We start from the raw sequence: 26405 nt of genomic DNA, 5'->3' as shown, positions 1-26405 counted from the left end.
TTTTCGAAAGCTATAATTAAATAATTATACTTTTCAGAAAAATGTTTTTATATACAATTGTTAATTGATTATTGCAATTTAATTAGTAACCTATTAAAATTTTTTTGTAAAGTATTTATAATTTAACCGTAAAATAATTATAGTGAAATGAAAAAATATTAATCTTTTTTTTTTGTTTTTTCTGTTACAGTGACAAATCATCTGAAAAACGTCTCCATTTCAAACAGAAACTTTGATCTTCGTTATTTATTATTGAATCGAAGAAACGGTAAATATTAAAGAACTAGTATTTTGCAAGGTTTTTTACTTAAATAAGATTTTTTCAATTAGCGAATTTCTAGAGTAGCCAATACATTAAAAATACAGTATTTAATTTTGTGGTTAATTGCGATAAAAATTGCAATTTTAAAAAAATTCAATTTGTTATTTTATAATCTAATCTTTATTACATAATTATTATTATTATTCGATAAAAAATTATGTTTAAAATTAAATTTCACTTGTTTAAAATTTGATACAAAAATATTAGTTAAAACTTAATACAATTATTTTACGGAATACAAAAATTAATTAAATCTGTATTAAAATTGATTTGATATAAATATAAAAATTTTCCTTCGATTGAATATTGTGATTTTTCGCTTATCAACCATATGGATGAAAAAAATGTGCCTTACAATTAGAATACTTAACAATTAACTGAAATAAATCTCTAAAAATTTTATTCCTTTTTTGTCAGAGTTAAATTTTTAAGAATATTAGTCTAGTTAATATGCACCAAAGATTTTTTCCGTAGGTATTAATTAACTGTAATTTATGTAGATAGATTTATGAAAGAAAATGTTTACTCAGGTGAAAAATTGATATTTTTATATATGTCGAAATATACACACTGTACATATGAATCAGAAAATATTTATTAAAAAATTGTTCTATTTTATAAAATATAAATAAAAAACAAAGGTGAAAAGTTAGTGAGGTGGAGGGTAAGTCATTGATCTTTGCCACCTGAAAGCTGAAACTTGTAAACACTGTCGTATTAAGTCTTAAGAACAACAGAGTCGGGTACGTGAAATAAATGGGCCAACGCAGAATGAAACCTTTAATCGTAAATTTAAGCTTTTACATGAGGGAGAATATGCAATAAAGACGAGGGCGTAATGATCGAGTAGTGTACGGTTCAACTGTAACTGTTTCTGAATTGGGATTTTTAGCACATTTTTGATAAAGTGTATACTCGGGCAGTATGCAGTGTCCTTTTTTTCGCACGGAAAAACAAGGACACTTCATACTTCCCGAGTATACACTTTATCAAGTATGCGCGAAAAATCCCAATTGGGAAACGGCCCTATCAAAAATACGCTAAAGGCACCGTCCCATGACATCGTGAAACGGCGGCGTAAAAGCGGAAAGCATGAGAACGAAAGAGATAGTGAGATATGTTCGTCTGTTTCGTTCTCATGCTTTCCGCTTTTATGCTGATTCTACACTCACCTAAAACTGCGGGAGAGGTCCGCATTTACGTTACGCTTTTTAAATATATATAGATATAGTTAAATATGGGAAGCGTGACGGAAAAGCGGACCGCTCGCTCAGTTTTCGGTGAGTGTAGAATCAGCATTACGCCGGCGTTTCACGCTGTCATGGGACGGCGCCTTTACAGTTTGAAAATTTATGTACGTCCATTTTCCTAGTCCTTACTAACATTTTACTTTTTGTTTTTCTGTATTTTTTGAATTTTAATTAAGTAAAATTTGTATCGTAGACATTTTTAACCTGGGCTGGGATTCCGATAAGCGACAGTGCTATATAGTACCGCGCTATATAGCGCTGGCGCTATCGCTATGTAGCGCCGGAAGATATTTTATCAAAAGAAGACATATTAAACAAATTTAAAAAAAAAGCATTTCATTTAATATTTCTCACTTGCAAGTTAAGATAGTCATATACTACAGATCAATAGTCACTTTTTAACCCTTTGGCGGTTTATGACGTCTATACTTGTCATGGAATAGATGATCTGAAACTGCCAATGACTCTCAAACTATTTTTTTGACCAATAATTAAACGAAATTGTCCTCAAATATATTATTCGAGGGTTTTCGGGGTCGCTGATTCAGAATCTGAAGTCAGATTTTCAAAATCCAAAATGGCCGATACAATATGGCGGACTTTTTTTCAAAATTAATCATATTTTGAGCCCCGAATAACAATTTTTTAAAAAATTAAGTACAATTGAAATTTTATTGTTAAAAAAATTAAGTAAAATTTTTATTTTTTTCCGACATATATTCTTAATTAACAACCTAAATAACTCCCGATTATCTTCGCGATGGTTTATTAAAAAACCCTCCATCTTGACTCATATTATTCATTTGAACACATAGCACTCAGTGCTATGAAGCATTGCCCTAATAGCACCAATGTATTTGTTTCTATTCTAGGTAGCAATTTGACTGAATGTCGGTGTCAATTTGCTATTTCATAGCACTAGTCGATTTTGTTTTTTATTATACACGTCGGTATTTAAAAGTTTTTTAAAAATTGAAACGCTAAGTAATTATAAACATTATTTACAACAAATGTGTTTAATTTTTTTTAAATTTTGCACTATATAGTACAATGCTCTATATAGCGGTGTCTCTTATCGGAATCCCACTCCTGAGCAGTTGTTAAATTACCTGATACTTAAAATGAAGTTGCTCAATATAAAATTCTCACTGTTTATGTATTGATTGTAAACATTACTGTGAAATATTTATACAATTGTAATCAAAATTAGTTATAATGATTGCTTTAAATTAATAAATATTTGTGCTTTACCTTATAAAGTTTGTATACAAATTTATTTCCTTCGATAATTTCTGCTGAAAATAAATAATTATCAACCATTTATAATTAACAAATAATATTACATTTTTTTTGCTACTTTTACATAATAAAATTTAAATAATTATTAAATTAAAAATTGTAATAAAATTTTGTATAACAATTATTTTAATATACAATTACTTTGATTATAATAAAATAATTTAATTAACAAATATAGATGCAGATCAAGCGGAATTTAGAAAAAGAAGAGTCAGAATTAAATGTTCTAAGTGTTACTTCAGAGTTTCAGAACGAAAAAAAATAAGTAAAAGAAAAAATACGTAACGATGTTGAATTTAAAAGATCCGATGATTGAGGAAAATGAAAACGAGAGAATTCTTTATGATGAATACAAGGATGATAATGATTCAGTGGCTGAGAAATGGATCAATCCTTTGAAAAAAATTAATCGCGTGGCAGAAATAATATAGTTTAAATTCCTTTTTATTCCTATATTGTCATTTCTCATAAAACGCCACAATACCAATTTTTGTCAATTTGATATTTTAAAAACAGTCATTTTTTCTACTTTTTGACTTTATGCGGTTCCTCGAAAGCAATTTCCTGGTTTTCTTCTTCATTGCAAGCAGATCGATATAATCCTCGGAAATTGCTTTAGTGTGTTCCAAATATGAACTTTTTTTATTGTCAATAAGTTGTGAGAATTTGTACAAAAAAAAAAAAAGAAAAATGTTTCTGAAAAACCAGAAACAAATTGATTTGTATACATTTAATGCAAAATTTGAAATATAAGGGAGTGTAGTCAGGGTTGGACATAGTTTTAACTTTTCTGTATAACTTCCCCTGTGGACCGAATTTTGAAATTTCTCTCATATGGTTCGAAAGATCTACTAAAATGCAATGTTTTTGCTGAACATTGTAAAAATATTTGACCAAAAGTTTCTGAGTTATAGTCAATTAAAAAAAAAGTAGTCAGGGTTGAGCCACTGTAGAAAATCAATGAAATATGCAGATAAATGATTAATAATGATCTTAAAATGATAGAATGGCGCTTAAATACACTTGGAAATGTGTAAAGGAACCACAAAATTCAAATAAAAAGCCCTTATTGTGTAATTATCATATTTTCGCTTGTATCGCGAAGCTGGTCTGAAAAGTAAAAAAAATTATAAAAAATTTTTATTTCCTTTCTTTTCAATGGAAATGAATTTTTTGACACCTCTTTAAGTAGACAAATGAATTTCCATTGCAAGAATCCTTCATAATTGCAAAATTTTTGGGTGGCTCAACCCTGACTCACGCGTCGTTTATCGTCATATCACACACAAAAATAAACGCGTGATCTAGACACCATATTACGTTCCACATTTTTATATAACATCTTAATGAACAATTTTAGTCAAGTTACTTTGTCTTCGAAATATTTTTTCTGCACTTAATTGTCTTCTTTTGAAACAACAAAAAAGTTTTTTATTGATCGTATAGCAGTGACTCGCATAATACGTCTTTATTGCTCTCACACTTCACTGCAACGTATGTGAAAAGTTCTTTGACATTGCTAACAAATGTGTGATAAAACAAAATAAACGCGATGGCTCAACCCTGACCATTGTCCAACCCTAACTACTCTCCCCTATATTATTAAATTAAATTTAACAAATGTAAATAAACTTATTTTTCAGCTGAAGCTATGGAAAGAGATACAGGTAGTAAAAGGTTATTAACTATTATAATTTTATTTTTTTTTAATATTAATACTTATTACAATTAATATGAGTTAATTTTATTTTAAATAACAAAATTAGAATTGTTAATCTTAAATTAAAGTTTAAGTCATGATGAATTAAGAATAAAACTATTACACGGTCAGTCTACTGACTTTCGTCTGAATGTCGTTATTGCAACTATATTTAAAAAATTTAGTTTTAATATATGGGGATCACTCGAAAAGCGATCAAAGTTCAAAAAAATTTTTCTCCGATCTCGCTTAAACTCAGGGCATCTGTAGTACTCATGGATGTTAATTTTTGGTAAATATTTAGTCCAATATTTTCTGAGGGGAAGGAGGTGAAAATTTTGGGGTTTTACGGAACATCGCATGTTTTAATAATTTTTTTTTCTTAAATATCAAAATAAAATTTTTTTATCACTATCAGTTTCGAAAGCTTTTTTTGAAGCTCTTTCTATTGGTAATATGCATTTTTGGAAAAAAAAATTTTTTGACCAAAAAAAAATGAAACTCAAAAATAAATTTGACTATTTCGGAGTAAAAGGTACGATTTTTTCTTCTTTAATCGAAAGCTGAGGTTTTTTCCTACAAAAATATATAACTGAAAAAATGGGACAAGAATGTTTAAATATTGATAATTAACGTTTTTTCTTCTTTTGACCATTTTTAATCATTTTTTACTATTTTTCAATATTTAAACATTCTTGTCCCATTTTTCAACTATATATTTTTGTAGGAAAAAACACCCCAAAACAGTCTTATTTTTGAATTTCATTTTTTTTATCAAAAATTTTTTTTTCCAAAAATGCATATTACCAATCGAAAAAGCTTCACGTGTGATCCCCCATATGTGTAATTCGACGACATTTTGAGTTCATTATCCCATAATATTAATGCGAAAATTTTCTTTTCTATAATAATATTACTTATTAAAAGTAGGTGGTTCATGATGTGATTTAGAAGCCTTAAATTTTCCATTTTTTTTTAAACTATTAAATATTAGATATTGAAACTTATATATTAGAAAAATTTATTATTATTTGATAAAAAGTGATTTTTAAAAATTTTTTCTCAAAAAATTTTACATTTTTTTAGTTGTAACTTTTTTGTCGGACCTCGAAAAAAATTTCAGATTGCACGGAAAGAAAGCAGGCACAGGATTTTCATGTGTACACACCGAAAATTTCGATGCATGCATGGTAATTCCGCATGCGTGCACCGACAGAGGGCATTGAAATGCACGGAAAAAGATGGTGACAACTTTAGCACATTATTTCTATGTGTCGCAACTTAGAAATAAGGTGCTTACACCGTGTTTTTAAGTGTAACCTTCTTTCCGTGTGGAATTCAAAATCGCTTTTTATCCATTAACCTCTTAAGCGAAACGGCGTCCATATTGTACGCTAAATTGGCGTCATGCCTCTCAAATGGATAATAATATTTTATAACACAATAGAATGATTTATGTTTTTGGTAAGATTCAATATTTCATTTTAATATTTTTTCAATTATTTAGTTGTTTAAAAATTAAAAAATATAAGGTAACGAAATCTAATCATGAATTACCTACTTTTAATAATTAATATTATTCAAGGAAATAAAATTTGTGCATTAATATTATGGAGTAATGAACTTAAAAAAACGTGGAGTTTCACATATATTAAAACTAGACTTTTTTAAATATAGTCGTAACGAATTTCAGACGAAAGGCAGTGGACCCTTCGCTAAGTTGAAAATTATAGTCAAATAATGATGAATAACAAATTTTATAAAAACAAATTGTGTATTTCATTTTTTTCAGGTTCTGATTTTTCGCTTAAAAAAAGAAAAAAAAAGTACAAAATTTTCTTTATTGCATCGATTTAGCCCGCTCTTGGATCAGTGAAGAAAAAGAGAAAAAACTAAAATGACTAAGAAGAAAAAGAAATTTGCGGAAAAAGAGGAGGAGGGTTCACCTGCAGCCGAAGCAGAAAAACTCAAGTATTTATCTTTTTTCTTAAAATATCTTTTAGTAAAAATAAATTTTTTAAGATTTTTGTTTACTTTAAAATACCAGGTACATTTATTTAAATAAGGTTTCTTTCTACCTCACCGAATTGTTATTTTCTTAAATTTTTGTTTAAGCACATTTTAATTTAACAAATTTTGCATTTAACCGAATTTTTTTACTAAATACAACTTCAAATACCAAAGATTATTATTTAATTTGTTTAAACAATTGTAAAAAGTAGAAGGGGTCAAAGTTTTTATTTTTTGAGTTACATGCTTTATTTCAAAAATATGTAGTTCCTTTAAAACATTACAAAAATTATGATATATGGATGATTTATTATATATGAATTTTGTTGCTCTTTTTTTAAGCACTTTCTAATAATATAAACAATTTTTCAAAACAAAATTTTTTTGCCCTTGAAAAAATAAAATTTTGACTTTTTAAACATTTTGAAAAACTGACATCTAATTATAATTATAAAAGAAGGTTATGAAAGTTTTAAATTTAGAAAAACGGTTTAAAGTGCAGTGAATGTTAAAGATGAATTTTGAAAATTAGAAAATTAGTTTTTATCAATATCAATTAAAGATTGCTATTTTCAAAAACTCTAAAAGATCTTGGTACTTTAACATACGTTGCCTTCGGACAAACTATATTGTATAGGTAGTGTATCCCCTCCTTACCTCACTTTTATTCAGTGAGTTGGTTGAGATTCCATATTAATAGAACAATTGGTTTAGGAATATTTGAAAGAAAAGATTAAACAAATATTTAAATAGTTGTATATAAATATATATTGTGTAAAAATCCAAATAATACAATAGTACAGTATTCTGTATTCAAATACAATTTTACGTGTGAATGTAACGATGTGTAAGGAAGTTGTGTGTGTAATTCGTTAAGAGTCTCTTGACACTTTCGTATATTTACCTTTGGAATTCCCCAGAATTGTATCTTCCAATATACTCGACGTAACTCAATTCTCCAATTTATTATAGTTATTTAATATTCTCTTTATCTCAATCAATTATGTCAAACAATCTCAAAACTCAATAGAAAACATAAAACTTTATTTCTCCATTACTATTTATTTTCAATCTCAATTCAAAACTAAGTGATCTCAAAAACTCAATTGTATACTCTTTAATCAAACTCAAAATCAGATTCTCTTTATTCAAAAACTTCAATTATTAATTCTTTGTAAAACTCAATACTCTTAAATCAAATCACAACTCAAAACTAAATACTTTTTTTGTCAAATAATCTGAACTCAAAAAATAGATACTCTTTGTATTTAAATAATCTCAACTCAAAAATCACAACTCAAATCAAAACTCAGAATAAAAACTCCAAATGGAAACAACCTCTAAAATAGAGGTTTGTTTCAAAGAGTCTCTCAACTCAAAGACTCAAACTCAAAACTCTTAAAACTCCAATCTCCAACCTGAGCTCTATCTCGATCTCCTCAACTGACACTTAAGGCCAGGTCCAAGTCGAGTCAGCTGTTCCTTTGAAGTTTCAATGGAACAGCTGACACGACTTGGACCTGGCCTTAACAACCCTGGTATAAGAGGTTGTTCCACCTGTCTCACTCGGAGACCACACTTGGAAGACCTCTATCTTCGTGTGTCAACTGATTTTATTAAGTTGACTTTTGGTGGAAAAGTATATTTTATTTAACAAATTTATTGTTGGCAATGTTTTTATTGCAACCTTTGCAATATTGGGGCAGTGTTCCAGTTCAATTAGAATGGACATACCTCGGATGCAGCAATCTTTCTTGCACCACCCTTTGTTTCTTGTATTAAATTAAATCACTTAGTTTCTCAATTTTTTCATGAAAGTTAAATAGGTCTTATTTAAAATTTAGGTTATTAATTGAAAGTTAATATTTAATATAAATTATTTGGACAGCTCTAAGAAATTCGAAAGGCATTTCGTATAATGTTTATAATGTCTTATTTGTTTTCTGTGTTTCATAATGTGTTCTCTTTTTCAAGGATTATATTAATGAATTATTAATAATTTTTTAATAAGAAGTTACGAAATTCATACGTAACAGTGACATCATTTTGTTAAGGGGTTTGGTGGGTTTCAACTTTTGAACATTTTTTTTAATTAAAAAATAGTTCAATATGTCCAGAATAATGTCCTACAATTCCAAATCGATTGGAGTACATAATATTATAAGAGATATAGCCTTTGGAAGTTCCTCCGCGAGGTACGTCAGCCTGGAGCGTCGCAAATAACCTGGACACAGCACCTTAGCTATTGTTTTTCTGTCTCTCTTGCTTGTTGACACTTACTAAGCACAACTAGTTGCAAATATTTTAGTTGCTACATTGTGCCGAAATCGACGATTTTATGTAATTTAAAACAAAAAATTTTTCTGCGTGTTATTTCACTTTAAAACTTTAATCGCGTTTTTCTCGAAACGCTATTATTTATGAAGTCCCTTGTCATGATTTCTTGAAAAGTTATGAACCGATTTTGTTTATATTTAGCATACTTCTTCAAAATAACATTATCTCGTGCTTGAACGAAGGAATTTATTTTTTTTTCAATCCTAACCAATTTTACATGTCAAAAAGTGGTGAAAATTTGACCAAAAAATGGCATTTTTACAAAAAAAAACTTCGCCAAAAATTTAAATTTTTTTGTTTTCCTTCGTTTAAGCACGAGCACTTGAGTTATACTCTTGAAATGTGTCTCTTTCATGTGGAAAAAGTTTAAATAAAATATTTCATTTCATCTGTTAGAAACAAATTCACACGGAGAAAAATGGAACTGAGTTTCTAGTAATAATTCCTATGGAATAGTAATAATTATATTTTTCTAGTAAAAATTACTATTAATTGTAAAATGTACTTTTCATGAAGTAAATATTACTATTTATGGTAGTAAAAATTACTAATAGTAATTATTATAGTAGTCACTTTAAAAATTACTACAGATGTAATGGAAATTGCTTTGCGATTTTTAAATTTTATAACGCCATTGTAAATTTTATTAAATTTTGTATTAATTTTTACATTCAATATTTTTTAAATATTACTCGTAGAAATTCTAATAAGCACTACTGCGGAATATAAAAATTGCTTCTGCAAGAAACAACTTTTACTATTGCAGAACAAACTTTTTACTCGAAAAAGTAGTAATCCGTACCACTACTACTATACGCCTGTGGGTGTGTGATTACGTCACTACGGTCATGCGCAGCGATCGTAGCCTGACGTTGTTAAAGTGATCCGACATTTTCGGGTTAGAAAGCAAAGACAGTCTTTGTTAGAAACTTAGAAAGAACTTATATATAAGTATAAAAAATGTAAATTTCATCTTAATAAAAAAATGTTTGACAATAAATAATTTTAGCATTTTAAATTAATTTTTAATTCCTACATTTTATTTATTTATATCAATTTTCAAAGTATGCAATTCCTGCGTATATAATGAATATCAATTGATTACTTAATTAACTTTTAATTAATTACTATCTAATTAAATAATAAAAATAAATAATATAATAATTATTATACCTATAATAATAAAATAAATAAAAAAAACATAAAGAAATAAACTTCTTAAGATTTTATGTATATTAGTATTAATTATTATTTGCTAATACTTCAAAGTTTTATATACTACAATGTACAATTCCAACTGTTTTATATATAAAATTTTTATAACATTTGCTTAAATAATTCTTATTTATTTTGTAGAAATATTTTATTTTAATTATTTTATTATTATTATAAATTTTTATATGTTAATTTAATATCTTATCTAAATAAATACAATTTATGATTCATTTTATTAAAGAGGGGTATGTGGGTAAATTACATTTTTGAGTGCAGCGGTTGCGACGGCCGAGAGGCTTAGTGAAAAAGCGTGCGATTTAGGGTTATTGCGTTTAGATATAAGTTTCGTAGGTAGGGTTCTAATCCGTGTAGATGTAAGATTTTCCGATATGTTCAGTTGTTAATTGTAAGTGTGAATATGTTTAAAGAGTGAAACTTGTGAAATAATGAATATAATACGCATAAAGAGTGTTAATTAATTAAAAAATTTTTTTTTAAACGCACTGCTTTATTTTTATTTATTAAAATAAAACGAGAAAATATATAGCTCTCTATACTCGCTTCATCTTCTCATCACGTCGTGGACAAACGCGCAGGCGCGCAGCTGCACACGCGACAGAATTCCTTTCACCCGTACATGTGAGGCGCGTCATTGTAGTAGTACCGATTGCTACTTTTTCGAGTAAAAGTTATTACTATTTCTTTAGGAAATAGTAATAATTGTTCCGATTCATAATAAAAGTTGCTTCGATCCTAGCATTTATTGCTTGGGACATTTTAAATATTACTCAGCTTTTAATAAAAATTATATTCCTTGAGATGAATTATTCTTTTTTGAAAAAAGTAAAATTTCTTTAAAAAGAAACAAAAGTTACTATTTCTTGAGCAGGTTCAAAATTACTATTTGAAAGTAGTAATTTTTGATCGAAAATGTTACAATTATTACTATTTATTTTTCTCCGTGCATATAAAAATATGCTTTTTTTGGCCTGCGAAACACACCTAACCCCTTAATGATGTGTTTTTCAAGCTCTCTGCGTTTAACAGGGTTGAGATTGCCATTACTTTAATGCTTGCATGACGTTTGGTGTCAATAATAATAATAATTACTTAATATTATTACTTAAATATATATATATGGGGTAAAATTCCTGTAGCGAACTAAGTGAAAAAAAGTTGATCAGATCGGGCTGTAACTTGCATATAGTTTAACCCTAGGGGTGAGTAATTTAACCACGAAGTATTGTTAGGTTTTTTCGAAAACTCTCGAAGAGGGAAAGGGTTGATTTTTTTGGAAAATTTAAACAGTGAATATAAATAATTGTCAAAAATAATATTTTTCTAATTACTTTTTTGTAATAAAGCTTTAAACATGACCATGTCAATCGCGTTCCAGCACGGACTACGCAAACCATCCCCACCACCACTACTACTAGTATACTTGTTGTATCCGTGAGACGTAGGAACGATGTAGTAGTAAGGTAGTGGGGCTGATATTCGCTGGCGCGTCTCAGCCAATCAGAACGTTCGACTTTAAACGCCTTTCCTGTATAATTCTGTCAAGAAGACTAGAATAAGGAGGTCTAACTCAGGTAGTGGGGGTACTTAAAGAATTGGTTTTCGAGGTAGGCCGAAAGGCAGAGTGTGCGGTAGACTTCTGCGCACAACAATACATATACATTTTTGTTGCCTTGTCAAGAATTACTGAAACTTGTATGTATTTGTATGCGCAGTAGTCTACCGCACACTCTGCCTTTTTCGAAAATCCGCCTAGTGCAACTACCAAATTCATACGTATACTTACCATACCTCCACTACCTGAGTTAGACCTCCTTATTCTAGTCTTCTTGAATTCTGTTTTGTCGCGTTAGGTCCCTTTTCTCGTGGAGCGTCACATATGTTTTCGAAAGGTTTCTTCCTGCTTTTTCGAATGGTGCAAACAAATTTTCAAAAAATTCAAATTTTGACCCTTTTTTTGAAAATTAAACATTTTTTCGAATTTTTTTTAAATTCGGTCCTTTTTATTTTATTTATTTATTTTTTTTTGAAAGCTAAAAATGTGTATTTTCATCACAAAAAATATGTAGATATCCTTTTTTGTTATTTTCGAGATATTAATTATATAATAATATATATATTCCAACGATCCATATATGGACTAATTTTGATTAGAGGGTTTTCTATAAACAATTGCCATGTTAGCGAATTGTTTATTAACAATCCACTAACCCAAAGTACTTCACATAGGGCTCGTTGGATGTGGAATTTTGTCAACTTTTATTAAGTAACGTCAGAATTACAATACCTTTATTCGTTTATAAAATATATAAATTTTTATTGACATTAATTAATTAATTAACTAATATCTCGAAAATAACAAAAAAGGACATTTCAATATTTTTTGAGCTAAAAATGCACATTTTTATCTTTCAAAACAAATAAGAAAAAATTTTAAAAAAAGTCAAAGAAATTTTGATTTTCAGAAAAAAAGGTCATATTTTGAAATTTTTTGAAATTTTTTTTCACCAATCGCAAGAGCACAAAAAAAATTTGGAAAACATATATGTCAAAATTTTTTTTGTTTACTTCCATAATATTTACAATTTTTAGTTAATCAATTAACTATTAAGGTTAATAAATAATGATATATTTTACAAACAAATAAAGTTATCGTAATTCTGACGTTACTTAATAAAAGTTGACATAATTTCGCATCCAACGAGCCCTATATGAAGTAATTTGGGTTTGTGGATTGTTAATAAACAATTCGCTAACATGGCAATTGTTTATAGAAAACCCTCTAATACAAAATAGTCCATATTATGGCTCGTTGGAAGCGGAATAACGTCAGCTTTCAATTGGTACCTTCAGGATTGCAATAACTTTATTTATTTGTGGAATATTTCATTTTTTATTAACATTGATTAATTATATAATTAATATCTCGAAAATAACAAAAAGGACATCTACATATTTTTTGTGATCAAAATATACATTTTTAGCTTTAAAAAAAAAATAAATAAAATAAAAAGGACCAAACTTATAAAAAAATTCGAAAAAATGTTTAATTTTCAATAAAAGGGTCAAAATTTGAATTTTTTGAAAATTTGTTTGCCCCATTCGAAAGAGCAGGAAGAAACCTTTCGAAAACATATAGGATTAATTTTTCTTTTTCTTTCTGTTTAAAAGTTACAAGTCTTCAAATATTAACTGTTTAAATTTTCCAAAAATTCAACCCTTTCCCTCTTCGAGAGTTTTCGAAAAAACCTAACAATACCCTGGCGGATTCGATTTGCGTAATGTCTACTTAACTAAGTGGACTTTAGGTAGACATTAGGTAAACATGTAAAAAACGTATAGAAAAGCTATTAATCGACTTATTATGATAAAAAAAAGTTGATAAAAGGGTAAATGAATGTTTATAGAGTAAATTCGTACAAAATTTGTAATTAATAAAGCATTAAATAATTAATAATGAATAGAAATGTGCGCGAGGTACCTGATCAGTTCAGCTGTACAATTATTTTCGTGCTATTTTCATGAAAAGAATATAAATTAACGGCAAAAACAATTGATATTTATAAAAAAGTGTAAAATTGATTTAATTTGAGTGTTTGCAATACGAATTATTAAATAATAATTAAGTTTTTATCAAATGTGAATAGTGTTGTGAAAACCTGTGAAAACTAATGAGTTACTACATTACCGATCGCATATGATAATAAAAAGTTCTCGATGAGTGTAACAAAAAAGCTGCAATCATGTCCGTAATTTTGGACGAGAAACAATTATGAAATCAATAATTATTTGTATAACTTTATTCTGCATTTTAAGATTCACTTTTTATTTTCTTTCACAGCAAAGCTTGGAAGAAAACATGCTCGCACTGTATTGTTGTGGGGGTTGGCCAATGGATGTCTCTGCCATTGGTCAATACCCATGTGCTCTCTCACAAGTGTAGATGTTGCTTGGCGTGTAGCATATATACACGATCCAACTCTCACTTCCCCATGGTCGTATAAGGCAGGTTTCCCACTACGCAGCCTTACTGATGAGTCCAGTAGTGGGGACCGGGACGAAACGACTAGTGTCTTCCAAGCTACGCTTATGGGTAACAACACAGTTGTTCCCATATTGTAAAAACTGGTGGCGCCATCCCTGGCAATCTTGGAAATTATGTACTTGGTTAAATTGCAGCTTTTTTGTTACACTCATCGAGAACTTTTTATTATCATATGCGATCGGTAATGTAGTAACTCATTAGTTTTCACAGGTTTTCACAACACTATTCACATTTGATAAAAACTTAATTATTATTTAATAATTCGTATTGCAAACACTCAAATTAAATCAATTTTACACTTTTTTATAAATATCAATTGTTTTTGCCGTTAATTTATATTCTTTTCATGAAAATAGCACGAAAATAATTGTACAGCTGAACTGATCAGGTACCTCGCGCACATTTCCATTCATTATTAATTATTTAATGCTTTATTAATTACAAATTTTGTACGAATTTACTCTATAAACATTCATTTACCCTTTTATCAACTTTTTTTTTATCATAATAAGTCGATCAATAGCTTTTTTATACGTTTTTTTACATGTTTACCTAATTTGTACCTAAAGTCCACTTAGTTAAGTAGACATTACGCAAATCGAATCCGCCAGGGTACTTTGTGGTTAAATTACTCACCCCTAGGGTTAAACTGTATGCCAGTTACAGCCCGATCTGATCAACTTTTTTCACTTAGTTCGCTACAGGAATTTTACCCTAATTATAAATTATAAATTTATAAATTATTATAATTATATATTTGTAAATTATATAATTATAATTATAAATTATAATTATAAATTATATATTTATAAATTATATATATATATATATACTAGCCCCTATTGAAATTCACCACATGGGAATCTACATGTGGTATCCAATGACAAAAACCATGTAAAAGCCCACATTCATAAAGGAAACCATGTGGATTCCCGTGTAAAACCATATGGGAAATTGAGACACAATTTAAAATGTTAGTCTATGTATAACACCATATAAATTCCTACGTGGGATCCTATATAGGTTCCTTCTACAAAAACCTTTATGAAATCCCAGGTCAACATAGGAATCAACATGGGAAATGAAACACGATTTCACGTGCATTCTTACATATGATTTCACATGGGTTTGAACATAAGAAATCACGTGGGATTTCATGTAGATTCTGAAATATCAATCTAAGATTTCACATAGATTTATATATAGGGAACAATATTGTATTTCATATGGGAATTTTCAATTGGCTTCTTTATGCAGGCGATATTTTACAAAAATTACAGTTGAGATCAGTCTTGAATACTATATGAGCTGAGACTCTAACTCCTATGTTCAAATCCATGTGAAATCATATGTAAGAATGCCCGTGAAATCGTGTTTCATTTCCCATGTGGATTCCTATGTTGACATGAGATTTCATAAAAGTTTTTGTAGAAGGAACCTATTTAGGATCCCATGTACCCACATAGCATGGCTTTTTGCTGTGAGGTTACTGTAAAGATGTCTGTAGGGTTTGTTAGGTTACCGTGAAAGCCTGCAGTAAACTTGCGGTCATCTTAAAACTTCCGCCTTACAGTAAGCTTACACAGTAAAGTTGTTGTAACTGTAAGGTTACTGTAAACATAAAGTAACATAAAAATATATTAAGAATAATTATATTATAATATATATTTTTTTTATAGAAAATTATATTAGTAAACTACTTTATGAACCCCAATAAGGTTTGTTAAATAAAATTACAACAACCTTACCGTGTAATCTTACCACAACCTTACCATGTCAACTTACCACGACCTTACTGTGTATGCTTACTGTAAGGCTGTAGTTTTAAGGTGAGATTACGGTGATTTTGAGGTTTTTTCAAAGATTTTTTTTATAATAAAAGAATATTTATTAGTTACAATTTTTTCATGATAAAATATACAATTATTTTAGGAGTCGAAAACAATTTTTGATTTTTTTTTGTTTAAACAATCTAATAAAAAATTGGGTGCCGAAAGTGGTACAATTTGAAAGTTTGTGACACCAATTAAAATTTTTTTATTTTTTTTATTTTAATATTTTGTCTCGAATTTGAAAAAAATAGACTTAAAAATCATACCAAATTTTTTTCTTATTCCTTATGACTCCCATAACAAAAATTCATTTGAATTTTTTATTTTTGTCAATTTGGTTAATAATGTCAAGCTGTCCCCCTTTACCCCAAAAATTTGAAAACTCAGGGTAAATGGGGACAGCTTGTCATTATTAACCAAATTGACAAAAATCAAAAATTCAAATGAATTTCTTTTATAGGACTCATAAGGAATAAGAGAAAAATTTGGTATGATTTTTAAGTCTGTTTTTTTTAAATAGGAGACAAAATACTGAAATAATTTGACTTTCATTTTCAAGTTTTTATGCATTGAGCGATAACTTGAATTATCTTGCTGACAATTGTCAAGATAAAAGCTTGGCAATACTCAAAACCTCTTGCAGGTGATTTGAGGTCAAAATATTGACGTTGAACTTAATTTTAAAACTGTAAATTAAGCTCCAAAACCTCTTGTCCCCATTTACCCCAACTGACCCTATACCTTAATCTTATTATTTTTTAAATAATATTCTGAGTAAGTTTTTTTGGCTAGTTTTTCTTGATTAGGCTTTTCCGTGGAATATTAAAAATGTACGAACAAAAATGCATTTTTCTTTTAAAATTATTCTAGTTTCAGGTGGTATGCATAAAAACAATAAAATAAAGAATTTGAATTCCCTTGCAACTTTTGTTTTTCCGGACTTTTGAGTCCTGGTGGGACGTACACGACCATAATTTCAAATCTGAAGCCCCTGTTTAAAATAAAACCAAAAAAAGTCTCTATGCACGAATTTAATTTGTAATATTATCAATTTAAAATATTTGTAAAGATTTTACCATAAAAACTATTAATCACGAAGTAGTATATCACCAGACATAGGTATCACCTATCACCAGCTCTAACGGAATGTAGCCTCGTTTTCGGTATTCATGGTTCTCATGTTTTCACCAATCTAATTACACTTGCGCCTCTAGAGGGAAACCTCGGTATTAAAATCACGTGTTTACAGAATACAGAGTTTAATACCACAATTTCCCGCGGTTGGCGTAAGTGTAATTAGATTGGTGAAAACTTGAGAACCGTGAATACCGAAAACGGGGCCATCTTTTATATACAGCGATATGTCTCCTTATACTAGTTCGTGCTATTAATACTTACTTTAGTTTAAAAAATTATTGCATCAAACTTGAACAATTCACTTAACCTCGAAATATGTTGACAATTATTTTATTTTTAAGGTTAAAACAATTGACTAACGATTTTACAATATACAGGAACGTTCTTCTTTACCTACTGACACCTACTATATGTATTAGATACCTACTTTTTTTTAGTAAAATTGTTAAAACATATTTTTAAGTCTATGGGACGCTGAAGTCCCACCCGTACCTAGAGGGTTAAAATCGTGTCTCAATTTCCCATATGGTTTTACATGGGAATCCACATGGTTTCCTTTATGAATGTGGACTTTTACATAGTTTTTGACATAGGATCCCATGTGGAATTTTCAGTAGGGAGGGTGGTCTTTATTTTCAAAATTTTCGAATTTTTATCATTCCCGGACAAAATTTTGTTCTAAATGTAAAAAAAGAGATACGTATTAATTTTGAAATGATAAGGCATAATACAGTTTTTTTACGATCAAAGTTTAGTATTAGACCTTATCATTTCAATGTTATTATAATTAAACAATTTAAAGAAAAAAGCAAATTTCAAAATTAAATTATTAATTTTTTTTATGACTGGAAACTTACAAAAATCTAACTAAGCATATAATATTAATAAGGGATTTGTTTTTGCTTATTTCCTTTGACTTCGATTTCTGAAAAGTTGGTGTATTTAACCTGCGGTTCCCACCCCCATCTACCCTACTTTCTCCCCACCTATGGAACTACTTACCACGTCCCTTGAAGGTGTTAATTTCACGATCCGTTAGTTACGAATCAGGTTCTGTTGCGAATGATAAAACGCTATTTAGACCTTTAAACTCGTAAATGTGATACATTTAAAAAATATTTTTTAATTTTAAAACAATTGTAATCATGAACGGATTTCCTCTTGAGGAGATCACTTTTTTCAAAAGTTATGCCGAAACTGATCGGGAAAAGGTCAGACGCCAGGAAGAACGGTGGGTGGCTTTTTTTAATTCTGAGAGCTGAAAATTGTTTGCTCTATAAAATTATTCTTTAATTATTAATTTTATGCTTAGTAATTAATTAATTAATTATTAACTTTATTGTCACATATTAATAAATATTTTTTACTTTAATTTCTTTCATATTCATAAAGTGAATTAATGATTACATATAATTTATTTCGGATTTGATTGGTTCACAACTTCTAAATCTATTTTACTATGATACTGTTTATATCAGGAATCAAATGATAAAAGATATGATCGAGGAAATTCGATTGGAAAAATTAAATAGTGAAATTCAAGTGGATTTAGAGGAACAGCAAAACGCAATTAGAAGGATTCAACTAGAAGAAACTTTACTTCTTATTGCACAAAATACAAAATCTTATGAGGATTATGTGTTGAAAGAGAAAGAACTGGAAAACGTAAGTTTTAAAAATAAATTTCCAAATATTGTGGAAAGATTTGCGGCAATTTCTGGTTGAAAATTATAATTGGAAATTCCTTTTAAAAAATTCTCCTAAATTCGGATTGAAATTCAAATAGATTTAACAAAACATAAATTCTGTTATTTTTATTATAATTTTTCTGTAATTTTTTTTTTAACATTGAAAGAAATGTTTGTTATTTCAAATATTGCAAAAATTTGTATTTTATGCTGTGATACTTTTTACATCAATTTTTTTTTAATTTATTGTAAAAACCCGTTCTTGAATATCATCACTGGAAAAAAATATCCTCAAAATATGGACAAAAATCACAATCGAATTTTTTGGTCAATACAAAATAATTATTTCATTTTGTGAAAAAATATCGGTATTTGGTGCATTTTTCAACAAGAATTTCTTATCAGAATTTTTCAGGAATCTTTCTACATGAGTTCGAAAGATTAATTATTATAAAACACAAAACGGAGGAAAAAATTCTAATTCTATTTTTTATATTATATGTTATTTATACCCGTGTGGAAAAGTGATGTGGGCCCCCAGTGGGGGCGATCCATGAGGGTGCCCCTACGGGCCCTCACGTTTGCCCTCATCTTGCCCTCAAGTTTGCCATAATGTTTTTTAATCAATAATATTAATAATAAAAGTTAATTAATAATAAATAAGCTTAAGTTGTGAATAAATAACATATTTATTTAATAATTATTCAATTTTAAATTAAATTCTTACTCAAATTGAATTTATTAATTAACGTTCTAATTAATTAACTGTCGGATATAATTAAAAGTAATAATAAATTAATTAATTAAAAAATTAAAAAATATGTAATTTATGCATACTATTAACGGATATTTTCATTTTTCAATTAATTCATACATAGAATTAATGATTAAACGCAAACCTGAGAAATAAATAAATCTAACGCATGGGGGGAGTCGAACCTACGACCTACGGACTATGAGTTTAACGCTTTACCAACTACGCTACGCACGCTACTTCAAAATGAATGCTAACTTCTTGATGCTATTTAAACTTAAAAAATACCTAACAAAGAAAAGTGCTTAACATCATTTAGTTAAAGTTAAGATATTAAATTATATTTTCCAATCAAATGCAATTTATAAAATATAATTAATTATATGCTTTATGATTATTATCATGAATCATCTCAGGTGAATTTTCAAAAAAAGTGTAAATATATTTTTATTAAAAACGCGTTTTTCGTTGTTCTGAATCATTGGAAACATTAATTTTTTGGTGATGAAAAAATATTTGAATTTTGGACTTAGAAAATTTTGCTAATCGATTATGAGGGCGATCCATGCGGGGCCCCTACGTTGCCCCTCATGGATTCGCCATATGGATCAGCCCTCATGGGCCCCCGCCGGGGGCCCCGAACTCTTGAGGGCAAGATCGTGGCTTTTTCCACACGGGTACTTAAAATTTATTAAATTTTACTCATCATTGAAGTGATAGTAAACAAAATAAAAAATCTTAATTAAACTAGACTATTTTAGTATTTTATTATGACTGGACAATATATAAAATAATTAAATTACTTTTCAAACAATTCAAGTGGCAGCAGTATATGATTTGTGATGGACTTCCTGATCCGGGAATTTTGTCTGAATTAAATACCTTTGTATATTTATGGTCTTTGGATGATGAAAATGCGAGGATGGAAACGATTTCCAAACATTGTGAAATAATTATTTATGTAAGTGACTTTGATTTCCATCATGTTGTGAACCCTTCTAAAAGTAAAAAAATTAAAAAGATAGAATTTGATAAAAATTGATGGATCTCTAAAAAAATAGGGACACATTCTCATCACACTTGAAAATTATATTTTACACTTTTTTCTAGCTTTTGTCAAAATTAGAAGATAAAATCAAATTTTCAACAGGGAAATCTACAATTTATGTGAATGACTGCAAAACAGTAAGTTTTTAAAAATCCATTCTTCTGATAAGGTAATTGTATCAATTATCGATAATTTAAACACACTAGACGTTAACTTAAATCTAATTTTTTTTCAAAAATTGCAAAATAAATTAAAAATTACAAGTTATTTCTTTGAAAATCTATCTAGGTATATATTTGAGTAAATATATATTTGGAAATATAAAGATTGTTTAGAAATTATTCTCGTTTTAAAATTTTTCAGAATATAGTATTTATATAAAAAATTATGGACCTTGACAATTGGGTATCCTCGGTAATTGGTGCATTTACTCTATTTAAAATTTATTTAAAAAAATAATAGAAAAGAATTGTAGGTAGTAATTTACAATTGTTGTATAAAAAGCGGTTTCATGGGGTTAGTACCACATCTCAGTGACTTTTCTTAAATAATTTTTTTTTTATTACAAAATTTATTTTATTTATTTCAAACTTTTTATACCTTAAAGAAAGGGGTTTTAAACTATTAAAAAAAATGTATTCCTTATTTATTATGGATTATCTTGCTGTCATGGCCGCCTGAAAATACCCTTACTTGTGATTGGCGGACACAATATCTCCAATTCAGGTCAACGAAAAATTAAATTTTTGAAATTTTCTTGAAAAGTAAGCTCGTCGCTATCGTCGGAACTTCAATGAACTATTTTCGATGAAAAAAACAAAATGTCGGACTTTTTTCATTTTCGACCAATTCAGGTCAACTTAAATTGTTTTAAAAAATGGTTAAATATTAATGAAAAATTATGATTCTAGGTCCGACGATAGCGGTATATGTGTAGAATAAGCCATAAAAATTTAATAATCGGTGCAATAGTTTTTCTTTTATGATGTCCGCCAGGTCAAAAAACGTTGTTTTGAGAAAAAGCGAATTTACGAAAATATGTTCTTTTCAAGAAAATACCCCCTTACACGACAGCCCAGCAAATACTGTTATAAAATAGTTATGAAGCAATTATATAACAGAAAATCACATGTCATATCACAAGTGATAAACATGTGATTGAAAATGTCGTAACATAAGGGTCAAAGTGATATTACTGTTACAACCACAATGATATAGCAGTTATGTAACTTTGTGCTGATTTTAAGATACTGTTGGATATTCTCGATTACTGAGAGATATGGATGAAGTTGCAGTGATCGGGATACACTTAGTCGAGACATATCTTCCTCATACAAAAAACTCTCATAATCAGATACCCAGCGGATTTTATCTAACTTCAATGAAGTCAAAGTAAGATTTTCCCATTCAAAAGATTTATTTATTGATTTAAAAATTTCCCTTATCTGCACACATCAGTTATATTTAGGTGGAACATTGTTGTTTTCTAACAGTCTCTTTAACTTTACAAAACACTTTTGAGGATAACGGTCACTGTCCATAGTAAGTATCTTTTCAATAAAATTTAGAGCTAACTTAAAACAAATTGCGATAAGTTTGCGGTTTCCCGTTTCCAGTCTTACTGCCTACCCAGGTGTGTTAAATGGTAATTGTAATAATCTTTTAAAATTGAATCTGAAATTTCTCAATCGAAGACCAGGAATCCAGCTTCACTTTTTTAATTAAGGAAATCGTTTTAAATTACGCAAGATTAGCCTTAGATATCATGGTATTAGTGGCATTTATAAAAACTGCCGAATTAGAAACGGGGACGCCTAAGTAAGTATAACTAGATACTATATTAATTTTTTTTTCACCAAATAAAAATGAAACAATATTTTTATCATGGGAATACCCAACTTTTTTTAAATATTACTATTTCAGTTTTATTTATAAGTATTAATTTCTAACTGATTCAATTTACAATGTTTGTAGAGAGCCTTCAAGATTCCTCTCATAGCTGACCTCGAATCTGCTAAAAGTGCAATGTCATCTGCAAATGTCAAGAGAATTACTTCCATTAATTGATCAATTGACACTCCTCTGATACCCTCAGCCTACAAAAATTCTTCAAAATCTGCAATAAAGAGACAAAATAGAATTGGGCTCATTACTTCCCCTTGTAACACTCCCCTTGTTACTCTAGTAGCTTCTGAAACTCCATTTGTCCCCTTAACTGCAACAGTAGCTTTCTCGTAAAGATTTTTTAAAACTTTAATTATTTTACTACCATCACCGAGTTTATATAATTTTTTCCAAAGTAAACCATGAGAGAGAATTTTCCCTCAAGAATCTGGAACTTTCCCTAAATCCCAAATTTTATTATACAAAAGAGTCAAACAATCCAGACTATTCTCAAGAAGGCTTTTTAAAAATTTTAAAGTGATGTCATCCGCTTTATTGTTTTTACATCTTTGAAGGCTCAAAACAACCTCATTTTTTGTTATTGGTGAATCCAAGAAAGGGTTATTCATTTTATCACGAAAGATTTTTTCCCAATTAGGTGAGATGCTTTCAAAAATTGGATCAAAAACCGAGTTAAAATAATCATGCCAAGTATTCAAATTTATAATGTTTACGTTGTTCCAACGGTATCTAAATGCGTTTATAATTTTCCAAAATGAAACTGAATCCTTCACAGATATTAATTGATTTACCATAGAGTTATTATAATCCTCTTTTTTCTTTAATAAAAGATTTTTGTATTGTTTATTTCTCTCAGCATAACAAATTACAGAATTCATATCTTCAATTTTATTTAATTTACAATTTTTTCAAAATAACACATTCTCGATCATACCAAGGTTTTAAGGTTCCACACTTATTATGTACAGTTTTTGTCATTCCCACATTTTTAGCACTTTCCATTACTTGATTTATCAGATCACTTTCCATTTTATCAACTGAAGCGTTATCGTTGTAAATAAATTGCAAGTTTGTATAAAATAGATATATTAATTTTTTTTGTTATGAATCTATTTTAATCCAGGAGTAATTTTTTTAAACGTAATTGAACTATTAAAAGTAACAATTGTAGGAAAATGATCTGATGCAGATAACATATGTTTTACTTTAAAATCTAAAACATTGTCGGCACCTGTTAAATTCAAACAAAATAAATCAATAATAGACTTCCCATTTTTATTAACAAAAGTGACATTTCCAGGGCAGTCACTTCTTGATCTACCATTAATGAAAATAAAACCATTGTTCTCCAATGAAAACAACAACCTCTCACCCCTTCCATCACTCTTCTCATCCAAACTGCACCTGTCCTCAGATATATTCCAATGACTTAAAATTATTTTATTAGACAGCTGGTTGAGGTTCCCACTCTACAATTGAAATCCCCACCCAAGTATATTAGTAAATCAAAGAATTTAAATAAAATCTGACCAATTTGAAAATCCAGTGTAGCCAAGAAACTATCAAAATCAGAATTAATTATAATTAATTATAATTAATTTATAATCGGTATATTAAACCGATTATAAATATGAAATTTCTACTCACTTTGACGAAAATACATTTTTCGTTTATGAATAAAATTTCAGTCGAATATTTATTTTTGCTGTATACCACTAAAAGTCCGCCTTTCGCTCTTCCTCTTGTAACTGTCTTCGTTGCCTTGCTGTAGATAACGTCAAAATCGGTGAAACAATTAGAAATGAAGAGGATAGATCATATATAGCCCACGTTTCCTTGACACAGACTATATCGCTATTGTATATTTTTTAGGAATGACGTAAACAATGTTCCGTAGGCCCTTTACGTTCAAGAATAAAATCCTTGGTTGAATTACATCTAGTTATGCGTCCTCATTGTTTTCCTTTTTATCTTTTAAGTTAGGTCTGAGAAATCTATCCATTCCACCTTTTTTTGATTCGAATTTTAAACTTTTCATTCTTTTTTCACTAACATTTTTAGAACCCGGTGTTCTATCTCTCTTTTTACTAGCTGAAGAGATGACTGAATCAGCAGGATTATCAGATTCCTCGTCGGAAGACGCATTATCAAGCGGAAGTACATCACGCTGAGGTGTATAGAGATATTTTAGAATCATATCTAGATCGTGTGTTTTGTTGTCCATAATAATATGATGTCCTTTAATCTGTACTGATTTTCCTTGATCTGTATGTTCTCTCCTTTTTTCACGAAGCACTTTGGAGAGGTCATTCGAAACACCAATGTTCATATTGCCGAAATTATTTATTTTACGAAATATGTTAGCTTTAATGTTTTTATTATTAAAATAGTTATAAGAATTGGCCTTGAACCCACAGTGTTACCGATTCTTTTGACAGACAATATATTGTCAACATCACAGCTAATTTCAGCATTGTCTAATATTTTTTTAACAGTTTCTGTTAAATTCTCATTTTTGGCCGGAGAATCATGCACTTTAAAAAAAGAATATTATTCATTCTATCTTTGATTAAAAAAAATACCGTGCTGCTTGGGACCTTGAATGTCTATCAATATCTTCTTAAGATCATCGTTGGAAGTCATTTTTGGGCTTTTTTAAAGCAAAAAGACTTTAAGTAAGGAAAATTAGGAAATCAGTATCGAAAAACAAACAGAATTACAGAGCGGTACGTAAACACGTCTGTTCAACTCGAAGGACTAATCGCAACCCATCTACATTCTCATTATATTGATACCAGTCACAAGGGGTAAAAGGCTGAAAGGTTGGAAATAACGTAATCAGGTTAAAATAAAATATTAAATTTACACTTCAGTGTACGTATTAAATTAATAACCATTTTATAATGTTAAAGTAACTAACTATCTAACTAACTAACTTTCTTACTTAGTTATTAACTAAATTAGTAAGTAAGTTAGCAAGTTATTTAGTAATTATGTCAAAATAACACCAAAAGTGTGTTAAAATAACTAATGAACACAATTGTGTTAAAGTAACTAACTAGCTAGCTAAACAACTAACTTACTAACTTAGTTACTAACTTACTAATTTAGTAACTTAGTAAGTTAGTTAGTAACTAACTTACTAACTTTTGGTTAAAAAACACCAAAATTGTGTTCAAATAATTAATTAATTAGATAACTAGCTAGCTAGCTAGGTAAACAACTAAATTAGTTCTTACATTCCTAATTTCGTAAGATAGTAAGTAATTATGATAAAATAACGCCAGAATTGTGTTAAAATAACTAATAAATTAATTAATTAGCTAACTTAATAATTATATAAACTAACTAAATATCTTAGTCACTAACTAACCTTATAACTTATTTACTAATTTACTAACTTACTTACAAACTTACTGAATTAATAAGTTAGTAACTAACACAATTTTGGTGTTTTTATGCATAATTACTAACTAACTTACTAAATTACTAAATTAGTAAATTAGTAACTAAGTTAGTGAGTTAGTTGTTTAGTTAGCTAGTTAGTTATTTTAACACAATTGTGTTCATTAGTTATTTTACCACACTTTTTGACATAATTACTAAATAACTTGCTAACTTACTTACTAATTTACTAATTTAGTTAATAACTAAGTAAGAAAGTTAGTTAGTTAGATAGTTAGTTACTTTAACATTATAAAATGGTTATTAATTGAATACGTACGCTAAAGTGTACATTTATTATTTTATTTTAACCCGATGCATCACAGCGCTGATGGTAAACGGCCACGCCTTGCAAATTCAGGTCAAAACATCCAAGAATCAAGTCCTTCTGAGCTACACCAT

The 26405-nt window shown here is 28.7% G+C and overlaps 2 protein-coding genes across 4 annotated transcripts in view; both read left to right on the top strand.

The window, feature by feature from the left end:
• The window catches only part of LOC127285408 (afadin- and alpha-actinin-binding protein-like), a 100809-nt gene extending 97978 nt beyond the window's left edge, over window positions 1–2831 (top strand). The window contains exon 7 of the mRNA XM_051311410.1: window positions 191–2831. Coding sequence (XP_051167367.1) covers window positions 191–236 — 46 coding nt within the window. The 3' untranslated portion in view covers window positions 237–2831. The remainder of the gene's footprint in view (window positions 1–190) is intronic.
• Window positions 2832–6371: 3540 nt separating this feature from the next.
• LOC127285399 (dynein axonemal intermediate chain 7-like) overlaps window positions 6372–26405 on the top strand; it is a 236925-nt gene continuing 216891 nt past the window's right edge. For 2 of the 3 annotated variants that reach the window (XM_051311391.1, XM_051311390.1), the window contains exons 1-4: window positions 18221–18395; window positions 18643–18829; window positions 20427–20567; window positions 20717–20791. In XM_051311391.1, the coding sequence (XP_051167348.1) occupies window positions 18310–18395; window positions 18643–18829; window positions 20427–20567; window positions 20717–20791 (489 nt within the window). In that variant the 5' untranslated portion in view covers window positions 18221–18309. Of the gene's footprint in view, window positions 6542–18220; window positions 18396–18642; window positions 18830–20426; window positions 20568–20716; window positions 20792–26405 lie in introns of those variants that run through there. The other variant, XM_051311392.1, reaches the window with a different exon arrangement.

Source organism: Leptopilina boulardi, unplaced genomic scaffold (genome assembly GCF_019393585.1).
Source record: "Leptopilina boulardi isolate dan_hultmark-lab unplaced genomic scaffold, ZJU_Lbou_2.1 LbouV2_332, whole genome shotgun sequence".
NCBI lineage: Eukaryota > Metazoa > Arthropoda > Insecta > Hymenoptera > Figitidae > Leptopilina > Leptopilina boulardi.
Note: the sequence above shows the minus strand (reverse complement) of the source record. Positions and strands in the feature narration are given on the sequence as shown.